The following is a 14,561-nucleotide window of genomic DNA, read 5'->3' as shown; positions in this document are numbered from 1 at the left end:
GCCAGCTTTGTGCGTGAAGACGATTGGTTGAAACGATTTATATAACCATACATACAAGCTCCGGAAAAGGTACACCGGCAACGACTATTGATGCCTAAGGGCAGCGGTATACAAAATAAAACCTAATGCTAACGGTGCACGGGAAAGTCGCTTGCCTCAAAAACTGAAAAAAGGCAGAAAAACAAACCTGTCTGTTGTGCTTGTGATTGGTTGTCCTTCTTTACACGACCCTCACTGTAGTTCCTCGTTCTTTAAGAACTGCGTTCCTGTTAGGAAGCCACGGACGTCTTGGTGATGGGAGTGTCATGCGATAGTATTCGCCAGGATGCCTCGTTAAAGTAAGCAGGCTCGTCTTATAAGTTTTATACCATATCACGTTTACAATAACTTATGTAGCTAATAACGTTAAATGTATACACCTTTATTTAAGACTGAATATCACACATAAAGTGACAAATGTCCAAAGAAAGAGGTTACAAATGATATTTTAATAAACAAGCGTAACATAATTCACAGGGTTTTAGCACCTGTCTGAAGCTCGAGCAGGTGGCTTCACATTTTTCGCAGTGTTTCGTACAATCCAGGGTCGTAAGCCGGATCAAGGAAGCTCTCCACTCTAGCCCACGACCCGCTGTTGCGCTTCGGCTCCAGTCCAAGCATGTAGCACAGCACATTGTAGACGTCCACCATAATCAATGCTGGTACTCTGCCGCTGGAAGGAACTATCGCTATAGAAAAAAAGAAAGGCAAAAAATGTAACATTAATTTCGTCGAAATTTATTCAGTGAAGGTATCATATATAAGTTCTTGATTGCAGTGTATGCTTAGTCAAATAAGAGTATAACGGTTTTGTATTTTTCAAAAATATGGTGACAGAAAGCATAATTGTTTCACGCGATGAGGAAAAAGTTGGGACTTCCAAGCAGCGATTTTATTTTGCGTTGCACTTTTTCTAAGTGCGCTTGGAGGGTGCACGATGATTCGGGCAATATTTTATTTAAACTAGTTTAACAGTTTCTGCAGTTACGCTTGGATCTTGAAGATTAGAAAACTATTTGAAAAATGAAAGCCGTTTACAATTCTCTATAACGCCGAATTAGAGCGCAGCCCTTGAGGAGGGGGAGGGAAGGATACTCAGGGTCACGTGTTCTCAGGGGGGGGGGGGGGGGGAGGGGGGGTCACGTGACCGCCCAGAGAAATTTTTTTGCTAGATTTACCGGGGAAATTTTTCAGCTAGATTTAGCGGGGAAACTTTCCCGCTAGGTTTCGCGGGGAAATTTTTCCGCTAGATTTAGAGGGGAAATTTTTCCGCTGGATTTAGCGGGCAAATTTTACCTCTAGATTTTGTGGGAAAATGTTTCCGCTAGATTTAGCGGAGAAATTTTTCCGCTATATTTAGCGGTGAAACTTCTCCGCTAGATTTAGCGGGAGAGCTTTTCCGCTAGATTTAGCGGGGAAATTTTTCCTCTAAATTTAGCGGCAAAATTCCTGCGCTAGATCTAGCGGGAAAATTTTTCTGTTAGATTTAGCGGGAAAACTTTTCCGCTAGATTTAGCGGGGAAATTTACCCGTAATGAACCGCGCGGTTACGCAGACGCCGACGCCGCTCAAGCCGGAAACGGGCGCCTAAGAGCTGCACTCTAAAAGCATAAGCGGAAGAAAAGTACATGCACGGCTCGCCGACATCTTCTGTCTCTCTTCTTTTGTGCTGAATTCTCAAGCCTCCATTGTCCCGCTCCAGGGTTTAAAAAACACTTGCGTGCTGTTTTAGCACGCATATGGAAATAAAAGATTAGCGTTGCGACTGAAGATTAAATTCAGCAGTCAAATACCAATCTTAGCCCGATCTTTTTTAGCAGCACTTGAATTAGATGTATTGATTGGATGATTTTTACTAATGACGTAACATATTTATTGGCGATTAAATATTTTACTAAATATACAGGTAACTAAGAGGTCGCCACATATGCCTACCATTTGGGCATGCTCTCCCAGGAGCAGAATGGCCTTACACCTCCTGTGTGGCAGCGTCTTTATATCCGGTTGGAACAACTTCTTTGTATTACCTCACACCGACGCATGGACAGCTGCTTTCATCCTATCAATGAGAGTAAAATGGCGTCCTGGCTGTTTTTTTTTCCGGATACCCAAAATACGAGAATCACTGGGACACCAATCAAGCCATACCTATGAACAACCAAACGTCTCACTACATTACGACATGTGAGAACGACAGCTAAATCCTATCGGGCGCAGGTAAAACAATGCGTCGTTCGCATTCACGTGAGGCCGTGATTGTCGGTATCTATTCGGGTTCAGCTATCCTTTTGGCACGTCGTACGGCCAGTGCGACGTTAAGTCGGGCACGGGTAGGGCCTTCTCGGGTCCCCAGTGTTTGTCACATGATTGGAGGCATGGGAAATCTCCCGCGAGGACTCCATTTTGCCGTCATTATTAGGTTAAAAGCAGCTGTCCAGGCGTGGGTGTGAGGCACTTCCTTAAAGCTGTACCAGCAGGGCATGGGCAGGCTGCCACACAGGTGGAGAGAGGATATCGGGCTCAAGTCGAAGTCTCTGGAGAAGGTGGACATATGTGGCGACATTTAAGTGACCGGTATATGCAGTAAAAGATAGAACAATTGTAAATCAATGATGTTCGCCCCTCGTATATTGATTTAACGTAATCTTCAGGTTGCATTAAATGAATATAACGGGTAAGAAATGTTGATTACTCACTTTTTTTTTTGGTTGGTCAGTGTGGCCTTGTGTTTTTGTGCCATCTTTTATGATACTTTTTGTGTGTTTTCTTTATCTCTTTCCTCCACTAAAATTTTTCAGTTGCGAGTACAGCTTTGTCCTGTCGTGTATGTTTTTATTTCTGTCGTTCACATTTTTTTAGCTGTTTTCGTTGTCATATACATTAAATAAGCCAGAGAATTGAGAAAGGTACAAACATTAAACGTACTCAAGTGCGGAGAGAGTTATTCACAGCAACAATCACGGAAAATATAAACAGCAATACACGCAGAAATATCCAGAAATATTTTTAAGAAAACAATGAACATCACACATATTGAAAAGTCTGCTTACCCGGACCGCTACCGTAGAATATTCCCCACATGTCCGGAAAGCTTGAAGCGTAGCCATGAGTTCCCGAAGGAGGTTTACCGGGTCCGGGAACCGATTTTTCGGGATTCCCAAACTGAGATGCGAAGAAAAAAAAATAAACGAAACCCCTCAAGACTGTTTACATGTAGGAATGCGTATTCGTACATGAAGCGCATTCGTAGAAGTAGTGCGCCATGTCTATCTTTTTTACACGGCGCACCGGCGGTAGCATCACACGCCCCACTGCGCAAGAGCGGCGCCCGCGCCGGCCCCACGGCTTCCGTGATGATACCTCTGCGATGCTAGGCTTTTCTTTGTGTTTTATTTTTGAAACGCGTCTTCTTTGACCTTGAGCGACCCGCCGGCTGCCCTGACGAAGCATCTGCGTTTCTGCGCTTTCGACCAATGGTAGTTTAGGCGCCGTTTCGCTCAGCCAGTGGGAATCGAGGTGCCGTTTTTCGTTGCTACAGACGGACTTCAGGTGCCATTTTTGACTGCTACAGACAACTCCGGTTTCGAGTCACGGTACCAGTTAACGCTTTTGCATTAAGAAGCAGACAACCAAACCAGAAAACTATCCTTTATGCTAAAGACCACGAGCTTGTGTTATTTTACAGGCATCGTCTTTTATGCTTTGTTTTATTCAAAGTCAAATCGCAGCCGACACTACGCTCCTATTTCGTCAATCAAGCAGCGCCGAAGTGTGTCGTCACGGCGGTCGTCACCATGGTGCATCTTTTACATCCGCCTGACCTAATCACGCACGATGATTTTTTTTTAAAAATCCTTTCGGACATATGGCTCTCCTCATTTTTCAATTGTAGCTAGATCGTCTTGAGTTTTCTTACACAGAGTGGCGAAATGGATTGAACGCAATTTAAACTTACCGCATAAATCGGTTTCTGAACTTATCGCGCAGAAATTTGCTGCAGAAATACCTGCATCGGTGGAAACTTTCGCTCAAAATTGTGGAAAGATTGGCTTACCCGAGTAAATCAAGAAAAATGAAAAAAAAAAAAAACTTTTTTCCCTATAGACCAACGCGCTGTTTACAAACAAGCCCGCGTTTGCCCACACCAGGCGTGGGCACTGCGCATGCGCGGAAACCAAATTTGGAAGGAGTGAAGCGTGTGCGCATGCGCCGTGCCGTCAACAGCGCCACCGCAGCTGCGTGACGTCAGGGCCGCCGTGTTGGTCTATAGTTTGCACGTACACTAAAAATATTTTGTGTAAGTGTGGCGCTCTTTTGGGCCAAATGAAGTCAAGAATGGGTAAGCAAATTATATATTCTTTCCATTTCACAAATTGTTCAATTGCAATAAACGCGAGAATAGCCCACAACGATTTTTTGGTTATTTTTAGACAAAAGGCTTTGCGATATTTTTTTCCATAGACAAAACTAGTTTTTATTTTAATTCTGTGGTCTCGGAAGGTTTCGTGTATTCGTGCTACAAATTAATGAATGCATCAGCATCGAGCACCTCTGTCGTAAATCCGAGCGCGATAATTTAAGAAACCGCTTTATGCGGTCAGTTTGAAGTACGTTCAATCCATTTCGCCCACTCTATACATTACAACAGGCTGATATTCATTGGTCGAGACGAACATGGGACGTCATGAAATAAAATGTATTTTTATAGTACCTGAAAAAGTGAAAACCCCAAGTCTTTCGGATGCCCGGCATTTAGCGTGACTATTGTTGCCTCCCACCGTACCTTGGCAACGCGGACATGCTCGAGGCCCTCGTGAAGTCGAAGCTTCAACGAAAGTAGAAAGCTCCCGCTGTAGCAGAACAATTGGAGGACCTCCCTGCCACTTTCATCGTCTCGGCGGCTATGCGCCGAGAAATTGTGGAACAGGAGGATACGAGAATGCGCGGGAAAGTCTGTCGAGCTCTGATTGGAACGATTAGAGGGTAGCCCTAGATTTATCTGCCTTTGTTTCCACTAGACTCGTCGAACTCGTTGGAACGCGAGAGCCAAACGCCAGACTCCGGCGTTCCGCCTTCTAACGCGTTTGACAAGTGCAATGGAGACAAAGGCTTAGGAACTACCCACTAATCCTTCCAATCAGAGCTTGGCGCTCTGACCTCCGCGCGCACACTCCTCTCCTTCCCTGCCGCAGTTTCTCGGCGCATAGTGAGATTACGTGGCTGTGCTCATGCGTATTATTGCGGACACAACTATTGCGCGGTCGCCACACGTCCAGGCTCCTTTTGCCTTCGCGTACCGCGATGACAGAAAAATAAACTTGAAATGACCCCGCCCTGGGGTTTTAGTAATTTCATTAATGCTCTCTATCAGTGAATTGACTTTCCATATATAAGCCTCGATTAAGCAAATATAACTATTGATTTATTTCATTAAAGCGGGAAATATCCAGTTCACTTTTTAAACTTAATTTCTGAGTATTTCATTTTGTATACGATAAAATATTGTATATATGGAATTTAAGTCTATGAAATTTTGAACATTACTTTCTCGTGCAACGTGCAGAAAGAATATGGTTGCGTTTAAAAGAAGAAAGGATCCGGCATGAGTAACGTTTCTTTAACATCGACTTTCTTTTCAGGTGACATGAATCCCGTAGATCAGAGCCTCTTCGTATATCAGCCTTTTTGGAGAGCACCTTGATTACTTTGTAATAACTAGTAGGGTTGCAAAACTTTTGCATAATCATTGCCTCTGCATGTTATCCTGGTTTCTACAAAAATATGGACCGTGCATACAGCCAATATTGGGTGTATTAGTTAAGGTGTGGCACACACTCAGTCCACATTTTTACTGCCATTTGCACACAAAAAAATCCACTTACCGGCACGATATAGTATCCGACGTCTGCCACCAGCAAAATCGGACCAACATTGCGATTTCTTTTAAAACGCCACGCATCTGGAATTTCTTCTTTCAGGTAAACTGTGAAACCTTCGACTTGCTTCCGTTTCAGAGAATGATAGACCTTGACAGGACACAAAAAGAAATTACAGGAGAACGTTTAAACTTCGCCTCCAAGACTGAAACGCGATAGCTTAATATAAATTTCCGCTTGTTCCTAAGCCGTGCAAGTGTGTATGCCTGGCCTAGTCGGTAGCGTGTCTGGGGTTCGAATCCCGCCTCCGCCTAAATTTCTCCAGATTTTTTTGTTAAGCCAGAAGGATAATTTTATAAATTAAAATTTCTTGACACATGCAGAGACCTTTAATTCACATTCCATGTCTAGTTTAATCCCTTTTATTCCCCACTTGACGTCACGTTTCACGTGAGCGTCTTAATTGGTCAAAATTCTTGAGCGAGGTCATGTGACTGTGACGACATGACCATCTCCATCAATCAGGATTTCCCCGTCCGCCACAGACACCGACGCCGGTTTTTCCGCAACACGAGCGTCTTAAAGCTATCGTTTAAAAAAAACGGTTTTTATATCTATGCATTAGCGAGAGCATTACAAAACTGCATATTTTATACCAACAGTTTCCCATATCATGGTCACATTTGCAACCTTTTTTCCTTGCCTGCGGTTTTTATTTTAACAATAATGAGGCTGTTGGGTTTCTTGCATATAAAGACATGCATACTGCGTGACATAGCTCTGACACATCAACGCTTGTTTTCCTTTCTTTGACAAGCAAAGATAAGAAACTGTCACTAAATATTCCGAATTTGCTTAAAAACCCAGAATGCGGTCCCGGATGCAATTATGCCACCTATAGGTTGTTCTGACTCCCAACTGTAAAAAAAAAAAAAAAAAAAAAAAAGAAAACACTGGAAAGACCATTATTATAACAGATATGAAAGCGCTGAAACCAACAAGGACGATGACGAGGTAAGACAAACACAAGGCCATTAATCATCGGTTCGTGGTGACAGCCCGGAGCCTCTTGGGTATTCCTCTCCATATTACCTGACTTCTAACAATTGGGGAAGCGAAACGTTTCAGTGCAAACCGCAGGGTAACGAAGTGGCAGTGTTGTGCAAAATGATTGCAGTATCGCAGCGTAGAATAGCGTCAAAAATATTCCATTCTAGTTATAAGGCTATGACGGCTATCTTACTGCTAAAAATGTAATTACAGCAGAAATGTGAATATCACTTTTTTTTTTTGAAAACGGGATAGTCAGAATTTTGGCGGTTATTATCCGTGATTAATCTATAATTGATACAGTAATTTCTATTCGAATACCAGTATACTCAGCACATATCTAGATGCGACCATCCTGGGACACTTTATTTTGTGTCTATAACAAAAAAAAAAAAAAAAGTTAATCTGATCCTACAACGGACTGAAGTCCAAAGCCACGAGCCGCTAGGTCCAATCTCGTTTCACACTAAACTATGACACGCTTAGCATTGATTAGTTTTGACGAATAATGCTCCGATTCCAAGTAACGCTGCGTCAGTTTTACAGCTTCGACACTGCAAAGTGTCAGTACGCCGTGGCTTTCATTGCAATGTAAAATTGTTGAGTCACTCACTGCTCGATCCGAACCACTGTCAATCCATCAGTGATCCGAGACACGGGCACCGATGCGTGCTTCGAAGCGAAATACCGCACAATGTCTAAGTGGCTCGTGATTGGATCTGTCGGTTCGTAGCTTCTGCCTTTAGTCCATCGTAGAGTGAGACGAAATATAATGAAGAAATTATTCGGTACTCCTTGTAACAATCTGTAAGAAAAGCAAAAACATGAAGCTATTGCCAGTAAACTTCTGAATCCGGGTGACAAAAATGAGAACCAAAAATAATAAATTTATTTAGTTTTTTGTTTCTTTGTTTGATCATCCGCAAGTGTAAGCACTTATGTATTTGTCTCGGTATGCATGAATACACATTAAAAATAAAAAATAATAAAGTGAATGACTCGCGGTGCGTTAAGGGACCGCAGCAGGGCAAAACATAGATTACGATTTGCGCTGAAGACTGCATACTGGCAGGTTTAAGTACCAGCAATTTTTTTGAGCTGGTGCACACTAACGTTACATCGGCTGTGATGGACTCGCGAGTAATCTAGGGCCTCGGGTCGAGACCCGGCTTGCGGAATGCTTCCTACCGGCCCAGGGCTGGCTGCGGTATTTTCAATGACGCCACACTTAAAAAAGAAAAGCTCGTGCATCTACTTTCCCGCGAAACCCTCGGAGAGCCGATCCCCGCAGCTTATGGAGGCAGCGCAGCGAATGACAATTCCGAAACATATGTTTCGACCAAGAAAACATAGTATGAGTTGTGACATTAAAAAATTCAAAGTGTCACGGTTGCATTGAAATGTCGCAACTCAGACTGCGTTTTTTGGTCGAAACATATGTTTCGGCATCGTCATTCGCTGAGCTGCCTGCGTGATTTGCGGTGATTGGCTCTTCGAGGGTTGTGCGAAAAGGTGGGCGCACGGGCTTTTTCTAGAGTGCAGGGCCGTGCCACTCTTCCAGCAGAACCACTGCCAGCCCTGCAAAAGAAGTGCCCTTAAAGAAACGGGGCCGCGACGCGCTTTGAATGCGCAAACAAAAAGTACGAGGAAGAACGAGGCGAACTGCATCGTAATTCACTTCCTCTGCGATCTTATAAATTAAACATTGTAATCCCCCAGCCTTACTATTCTTATTCACGTGCTTCATATCTGTGTAACTATAAGTCTGTTCAATTCGCCTGAACTGGCTGAACTAGTTCAGCTGTGCAGGAACTGGCGCACTTGATTCAACCGAAAGTTGCACGGCAGCTGCACTAACGCGATCGATTCACCCCTGTTTCGAACGAATTAGAATCAAGTTCCTCAAAACTTTGGCACCGGCTCCGGAGTCAATTTAGTGCCTCGCAGAAGCAGACGACAATCGCGGTATCATTTCTCGGCGCTCCTGCTAAACTGTCTGCCGAGCATAAAAGTAACGCCGAGGCGGAGGCTGCATTTCCTCTGATCGATGAAAATAATGCACTCTTGGTGTACGCGTAAGTGAGATCCTAACCGAGGGAAGGCATTAGCTAGGATACGATATTTGAAAGTGTCTTAGGGACCACCTCGTTCACATTGGGCTACATGCGGTAAGCGTTGAAAGATTGACTCACGTGTATTGTATATTTTGATGCTGATACTGTTTTTACACACCTTTTAAAATGCGCAGCAAAATATTAGACATATTAGACTCTTGATAGCGCCCGTCTTCACTAGCTGTTGGATGCAGGCTGACGACTTTGATAGAGCGCAATGGTTTGTGATTTAGTACATTGGCATTCACATGCCCCAGTAGCTGAGCCTAATACATGCGTCCTACTTCCTCTGGTATGTGCGACCGCCAACTAACGGGCCTGGGAAAAAAAGCACCGAGCATCGGCATCGGCTTGGTAATTCTACACAAATCTTTCTTGAAAATCAGGATAAACGCTTCAACATCACGTGAAATTGACGGCCGGTAACTGGTTTGGCCAAGGCGCCGCTCTTGTCAGGTCTTCGTCTTCGAAGCGACCGTTACCACATGCTGAAACCAGTAAGTCAAGACACTACAATATGCTGATGCCGCGAACCCATCGCCGAAATTTGAAACTCGAGAGACGTAGAGTTAACGTACGGAGTTAAAGGATGCGAACGGTTATGGAAACGATAGGAAGCAGACGTTAACCATGAAAGGTGCAGAGAGAAGCGCATTTCCTGCTGAAAACGTTTTAGTTTATGCACTGCAGCAAAGAAACATTTACGGAAAACAATTCGCTTATATGATTTAAAACTTTAAAAAAAGAAAAAGAAACGCGAGTGAGCGTAAATATATTACGGAGATTTTAATATCGTGAAAAATCAAGAATCAACAGATGCGGAGAATACACTCCGCTTCCGCACCGGAAGCCGATCGCTGCGCCTGTCCTAACGCGGTGGCTGCACTGGTTCTACGCCACCACTCCACGACTCCTGCACTCCTCTGAGCTCGAACAAAACTGCTCCGGAGGTTTCTGGCCGAATCGAACGCACCTTATGTTAAATTTCTATGGCGTTCTCCTGTATAGTCTCGAACAAAGGTAACTCGCACGATGGAGCGACAACATGTCTAAAAAGCCTGTCGCCCTTTTTGCTTTCCTCAACGGTTGTCAGCGGAAGCTCTCGCGCAGCCTGCAATACGCTTCGAGAATAGTGATGGTGCTCAGTGACCAACCCTTTCTATAAGCAAAAATTGACGTGTACTTGGCGCGTACTTGGCGTGTACTTGGCGATAAATAAATTTCCTCGCATCCGGCGCAACTCGCCAAGTCCACAATGCAGCAAGCGCGTTCATGAGGCATTGATGGCACGTATATTAAAAGAGTCTGATCTCGATATTACACTAATATTACGATTTGCGCCTAAGTGTATGACTGCTAAAATATTACAATATGACGAAGGCTCGGTGATTAACGCCACATCTTGTAGTAGACTGAAACAAGTACACGCAAATTCTATCTACAGAACGGGCAGGCCACTTGGCACCATCTGTACTTTCGAAGAGTGCCCCAAGCTCTGCAAGAGCTGCCACTGACGACAATTGAGGGGGGCTACCAGCGCGAGAGGCTGTCGTTCCGTCTTTCGCGTTTCTTTTGTTCGGGACTGTGCAATGCACCGAGTGTCCTCTGTTGCGACTGTTGTACATGGGAAGTATTAGTTTTTAGCACTACGAGGAGTGTGCCAAGTTTTCATGCACTTTCATTTATGCCGGTTGAATAGTCTTGGCCACGAGTGTTGTGTAATGTCATAATGCGGAGCACAAGTTTGTCTGCTTTTTTGGAGGGGTTGCGGTGACATCAAAACTCCGATCTATGATTGGATCTGAATGGAAGGATAGTAGGTACACCTCAATGCTAGCTGCCTTCGGGTCTATCCACTATCTTTACAATCGAGCCAATCTGAGGTTGGCGTTTTAGGGTCGCCGCAACCCCTGCAAAGAAGCAGGCGAACTTGCCGTCCACATTAGCTAATTATTAAATTTAAAATTGAAGTATAGTATTAGTCAACCTGATGTTGATTTGTTCTCATCCTTAATCTAACGTAACTTTCTGAGTTTAAATGCTTATCTAGGCTTATTTATTTCGCTTTGTTTAGTTTGCTTTTACTCTTTCTAGCCGACCCCTAAGAGACTCCGACAGATCCCTAATCCGGCCCCGTAGCCGAAAACGTTTGGAGACCTTTGATCTAGGTTATCAGTCGTACCGCGTTGGGCAATTTTCCTTCTGGCTAACCATATCTTCAAACATATGCAAATGTCGGGACATATGTTTTAAGATTTTATAGTGTAACGAAACAAACAAACATTAAACTTGTTGAGTTGTCGTGTCCATACATACTTGACATTGCAGCCTTATTTTTATTGAGCTGTGTTATTTTATATATCCATATACGGTTAAAAGGAGATCAGGCAAATATTCATATATATGGTTTCAATTAAATTTAATAAACGAAAACAGTGCCCACGTCAGTAACATCTTAATAATAAATTATACTTTTTTTTTCTTATCTAAACAGTGAAGGTGCTTTCAATCGACGTCATGTACGTATACGCTTGCACCGGCGTGAATTTCATATGAGTGCGGTCTAGGCCATCCGCTGTGTAACACTGGTAGCACCTGGTAGTCTGAGGTTGCAGCGGTGCAGCGAATTGACCAGAGTGGTCTGCTTTGTTTTCGGTTTCAATATTCTATTTTGGGGTAAAGTCCTGAACTCTAGCCTTTATACTAACCTTTCGTTTAAAGAAGCGACCAAAGTAAATATCTATATATACTCCGTTCACCCTTAAGCTGACACGAGAAGCACCACCTTCAGCGCGAGCTTCCTGCCCTCGCTAACACAAGTGTGAACGCGCAGCACGCGCAACCAAAGCACTGCGTAAGCCAGCGAGCCCGCGCTGAAGGCGGAGCTTCTGTCTTAGCTTTAAGGTGAACGGGGAATAGTCAATGACGAGACAGGAACGGCTTGTCCCGTACCGGCTCCAAAGCGAACTTCCTGCCTCTGACGGCGCTTCGACGTCTTGTGCTTTTCGAGCGGACGCAAAGGAGTCAAAGGGAACCTTAAGGTATGAATCGCGTGCTGGAAATTTGGCGTTCGTAATGCTCGCCCTTCCGTATTATTTTGTCGGTGTCAGTGGCCTGGTTTTCCAACGGGGTTTCTTGTGCGGAGCAATATTGCAGCAGCAAAGTCACCAAACTAGTGTAATGTTAACGTCCGTGGCATACAAACCCAGCGAGAGTATATCCCCTCCCAATGCCGCCAGTCAGTAGTTTTACTGAGGCTTCACCGGAGTTGCTAGCTCGCTGCTTGGTGCGCTAAAGCTCGTTGTTCTTACTACCGTTATCTTCGCCTTCAGAGCTAATGAATTCGCTTTGCATTGATCAAAGCCACTTCTTTTTTTAATATATATTTTTTGGTCCGAGTGGACACCGTAAACTTTATGGCGTAACTGGGTGAGTATAAAACGACCAAATCGATTGCTTCTGATAAATACGTACGGACCTCTTTTTTCCCGTTGCACCCTAGTAAAGAGATAAACACAATTAGGTATGCAGCCACGTAGCCAGGGGGGGGGGGGGGGGGGGAAGGAGGGCACCCATGCCCCCCCCCTCCCTTTTCTACGTGGCTGCACCCCGAAACCTACCTTCCATTTTTGCTGGGACCTCCTCTCTCCCCTATCCCTCATACAGCATTTTGTCATGGGCTGCCCCCCCCCCCCCCCCCTCCCACCCCACAACGAAATCCTGGCTACGTGCCTGGCTGTGTGCATTATGGGGTGGAGAAGTACCGAAACGGTGTAAATCTGAGATTAACGCAAGGCAAACAGCAGATACAGCCGACGTATTACATTACGGCGACACCGGTTCCGCGGTTCTAGCATAAAACCACCACTGGCCCCCACAACACCGGAGCCGCCCACCAGCACGAAATTAACGAGGTAACGACGATACCCCTTGTTCCCGAAATTGAGGTCAGCTTATTATATGCATCGTGTCCCAAGAAAATAATTAGAGCATTTCCTTCGCTGCAAAAGTGCACTCTGCATCGCCCAAAACTGATCCTCCATCCAAATGCAGCCCTCGCGCTGCGAAACAGTTTCCAAAGTTTAAAAACCGTTATCGTATTCGAAAGCTATAAGCGATTTTCTTAACTTTTCAACAGAAAAATGGCGGCACATGGAGTTCCCGAATAGATGGAGCGAATTGGAATCATTTAGTGAAAACGGGAGAAAACGGTATTTATTTTCCCATTGAAAATTTAGAAAAATTACTCACAACGTTTGAAGGAATTCACTGTTAGTTCTAAAGTATTGACATATTCTAAACAATAGCGTTGCATTTGGGCTGAAAATAAGCGTTGCGCAATGCATAAATTGCTAATTTTTTTTTTTTTTTTTTTTTTTTTTGCGGAAAGAAAAAGATGTTTTAATTTTTGGGAGGGACACGCTGTAGAACGATTCACTTCAAGATAGGGGCGCGAGAGCTCGGCGCGCGAAGAAAAACACGGCACGCTGCAAAAATACTGTGTGACTCTTCGCACAGTATGTACCCGGGTTTTTTGTTTTCAAAGAAACTTCGAGGAACTAAAATTTGTACCGACAAATTTAGGAAGGGAACACAAAAACTTCCAGAAGTGAAAAAAAAAAAAAAAACGTCTAACTATATAGCGACGAATCTGCAGAGCTCGCGCGGATGTGGTGTGCCGTGACGAATTGAAGGAGATAGCCGCACGGCTTTCATTTTCCCAAAGTAAGCCATTCTCATGCAAACAGTTAACTTTGATTTTGTATTAGTAGTCCAGAAATGCCTTCGTCCTCTCGTTGTCATTTTCAGTGTTATGGAGGGCTGTGGCACTGCGGAAAAAAAAGCTTGCTTTGCTTTAGCCAGGGAATGCTTTGCCATGTGTTTGGCTTTTTTGCAACATTAAAAAAAAAAAAAACGAATGGGGAGACGGGGCTATGATTGATATCCACTCATACGAATTTTGAAACACCAAGCGTTAATTTAAATCGCTTTTGCTTTTATTTCCTTCAGTACATTGGCCCTGAGGGACATCGGGTTAGTGCTTTCATACGCTGCAATTATTAAGAAACGTTTTTCTAGCGGTATGACTTCCCGCATAAAAAAGACAGGCTGATAGGATTAACCCGCGATTGTGATGTCAAGCCAGCAAATTCTCAGCAACGCTGATAGCTTACCCAGCTTTTTATGTAGAGTAAAAATACCGCAGGAGCTTGGATACAACGCAGGTTTCTTTTACTTTATCATTTTGTGAGTACATTTCCTTTGAAAACGGTATGGTCGAATGATTGCGACAAAATATTGTTTAATTATGGGGGAACAATCTAGCACTACGCATTAAAGTAGCAAACCTACACTTTTCGGGAAAATAAATATTGGTTTCTTGTAAACAATTTCGGAAATGAGAGAATCTAACAAAAATATTTATTACTGAGGATGAAACGCTGAAACTTACGTGTTCGCAGATGAATCGGGCTAGAATAAC

General features: G+C 43.9%; 1 protein-coding gene across 1 annotated transcript in view; it reads right to left on the bottom strand.

Annotated features, from left to right (window-relative positions):
- Nucleotides 1-552: 552 nt before the first annotated feature.
- Nucleotides 553-14,561, bottom strand: part of LOC8033159 (glycerophosphocholine cholinephosphodiesterase ENPP6-like) — a 55,404-nt gene continuing 41,395 nt past the window's right edge. The window contains exons 5-7 of the mRNA XM_029982018.2: nt 5,922-6,065; nt 3,090-3,201; nt 553-728 (exon numbers count right to left, since the gene is read on the bottom strand). Coding sequence (XP_029837878.2) covers nt 553-728; nt 3,090-3,201; nt 5,922-6,065 — 432 coding nt within the window. The remainder of the gene's footprint in view (nt 729-3,089; nt 3,202-5,921; nt 6,066-14,561) is intronic.

This window comes from Ixodes scapularis, unplaced genomic scaffold (genome assembly GCF_016920785.2).
Source record: "Ixodes scapularis isolate PalLabHiFi unplaced genomic scaffold, ASM1692078v2 PGA_scaffold2__306_contigs__length_199485367, whole genome shotgun sequence".
Classification (NCBI taxonomy): domain Eukaryota; kingdom Metazoa; phylum Arthropoda; class Arachnida; order Ixodida; family Ixodidae; genus Ixodes; species Ixodes scapularis.
The sequence above is the reverse complement of the archived record's forward strand: the minus strand, read 5'-3'. Positions and strand labels throughout refer to the sequence as shown.